The sequence below is a fragment of the Triticum urartu genome, chromosome 2A (assembly GCF_056163025.1).
Source record: "Triticum urartu cultivar PI428250 chromosome 2A, HENAU_Tu73, whole genome shotgun sequence".
Classification (NCBI taxonomy): domain Eukaryota; kingdom Viridiplantae; phylum Streptophyta; class Magnoliopsida; order Poales; family Poaceae; genus Triticum; species Triticum urartu.
The window spans coordinates 343,712,565-343,714,725 of NC_141874.1; the positions used below are offsets into that span (position 1 = coordinate 343,712,565).

The window sequence follows — 2,161 nt, forward strand, 5'->3', positions numbered from 1 at the left end:
GCTATGCTTGCACGTTTTATGGGTTGATTGAATAGAGAAATCAGACCATTCTAGAGTATAAGGAGTATAATAATATCACTTGTTTATTCCATCTTGCTTGTAAAGCTGAACATGAAGTGCAGGATCGACAGTCATTGGCGCGAACTAACTTTTCTGCAGGTCAATCTTCATCATGGCCACCACATGCATCCTCTACTTCCACAACACCAGCACCTCCATCAGGTGCCACCTGCAGCCGTGATACAAGAAAGCAGGCACAACCACCACTATCTGCGAAGAGCACACCTGCCGGGCCTGTGCAGAGCTCTTCTTCTTCCATGGCATCAACAGGGCACACAAGTAATATTATTTGTCGTCGCTGTAAGGGAAGAGGACATTTTGTGAGAGAATGCAAATCTCAGCGTGTGATGATTGCTACTGAGGATGGTGGGTATGAGTCCGCTAGTGACTATGATGAGGAGACTTTGGCTCTTATTACACATGAAGAACACGGTGGAGATGATTTTGATCATGAGATGCAATACATGGCTGCTGAAGATGCTGACAGGTATGAATGTTTAGTTTCTCAACGTGTTTTGAGTGTGCAGGTTACACAAGCTGAGCAAAATCAGAGGCATAATTTGTTCTATACAAAGGGAGTTGTGAAGGAACATTCTGTTCACGTCATCATAGATGGAGGGAGCTGCAACAACTTGGCTAGCATGGAGATGGTGGAGAAGCTATCTCTCACCACAAGACCACATCCACATCCTTACTACATCCAATGGTTCAACAACAGCGGCAAGGTTAAGGTAACACGTACTGTTCGTGTGCATTTTAGTATCTCTACATATGCTGATTATGTTGATTGTGATGTGGTACCTATGCAAGCATGTTCCTTATTACTTGGTAGACCATGGCAATTTGATAAAAATTCTGTACACCATGGTAGAAATAATCAATATACTCTTGTTCATCAGGATAGCCATATTACTTTGCTTCCTATGACTCCTGATTCCATTTTGAAAGATGATATTAATAGAGCTAATAAAGCAAAACAGGAGAAAAATAAGAGTGAAAATCAGATTGTGGCAAAAGAATTTGAGCAACAAATGAAGCCTAATAATAAACCATCTAGTGTTGCTTCTGAAATTAAATTAAAAAGTGCATGTTTACTTGCCACAAAATCTGATATTGATGAGCTAGATTTCAACAAATCTGTTTGCTATGCTTTTGTGTGCAAAGAGGCATTATTTTCATTCGAGGACATCCCTTCCTCTTTGCCTCCTGCGGTCACTAACATTTTGCAGGAGTTCGCTGACGTCTTTCCACAAGACGTGCCACCGGGATTACCACCTATTCCAGGGATTGAGCCTCAAATTGACTTAATTCCCAGTGCAACATTACCCAACCGTTCACCATACCATACCAATCTAGAGGAGATGAAGGAGATTATGCGTCAAGTACATGAGCTGCTCGACAAAGGTTATATACGTGAATCTCTTAGTCATTGTGCTGTTCCTATTATACTAGTGCCTAAAAAGGATGGTACATCGCTTATGTGTGTTGATTGTAGAGGCATTAATAATATTACTATTCGTTATCATCATCCTATTCCTAGGCTAGATGATATGCTTGATGAATTGAGTGGCTCTACAATATTCTCCAAAGTTGATTTTCATAGTGGATACCATCAAATTCATATGAAATTGGGAGATGAATGGAAAACAACATTTAAAACTAAGTTTGGGTTATATGAGTGGTTAGTCATGCCTTTTGGATTAACTAATGCACCTAGTACTTTCATGAGACTAATGAACGAAGTTTTACGTGCTTTCATTGGACGATTTGTGGTTGTCTCTTTTGATGATATACTGATTTATAGCAAATCTTTCGAAGAACATTTGAAACATTTACGTGCTATTTTTATTGCTCTACGGGATGCACGTTTGTTTGGTAACCTTGGGAAGTGCACCTTTTGCACCGACAGAGTATCTTTTCTTGGCTATGTTGTTACTCCACAGGGAATGGAAGTTGATAAAGCCAAGATTGAAGCTATTGATAGTTGGCTACAACCCAAAACGGTCACACAAGTGAGGAGTTTTCTTGGTCTCGCTAGATTCTGTAGGCGTTTCATGAGAGATTTCAGCACCATTGCTGCACTCTCAATGAGCTTACAAAG

General features: G+C 40.3%; 1 protein-coding gene across 1 annotated transcript; it reads left to right on the forward strand.

The window, feature by feature from the left end:
* The first annotated feature begins 407 nt into the window (after nucleotides 1-407).
* On the forward strand, nucleotides 408-1,887 carry LOC147985043 (uncharacterized). The gene is made up of 2 exons (XM_087541378.1): nucleotides 408-1,527; nucleotides 1,865-1,887. The coding sequence occupies exons 1-2, from the start codon at nucleotides 408-410 to the stop codon at nucleotides 1,885-1,887; spliced, it is 1,143 nt and encodes a 380-aa protein (XP_087397504.1).
* The last annotated feature ends 274 nt before the right edge of the window (nucleotides 1,888-2,161 follow it).

Coding starts and splice junctions, on each gene's coding strand:
- LOC147985043 (XM_087541378.1), top strand. CDS start 408: ATGATTGCTACTGAGGATGGTGGGTATGAGTCCGCTAGTGACTATGAT. Junction 1,528..1,864: donor ACTAGTGCCTAAAAAGGATG/GTACATCGCTTA, acceptor ACTGATTTATAG/CAAATCTTTCGAAGAACATT.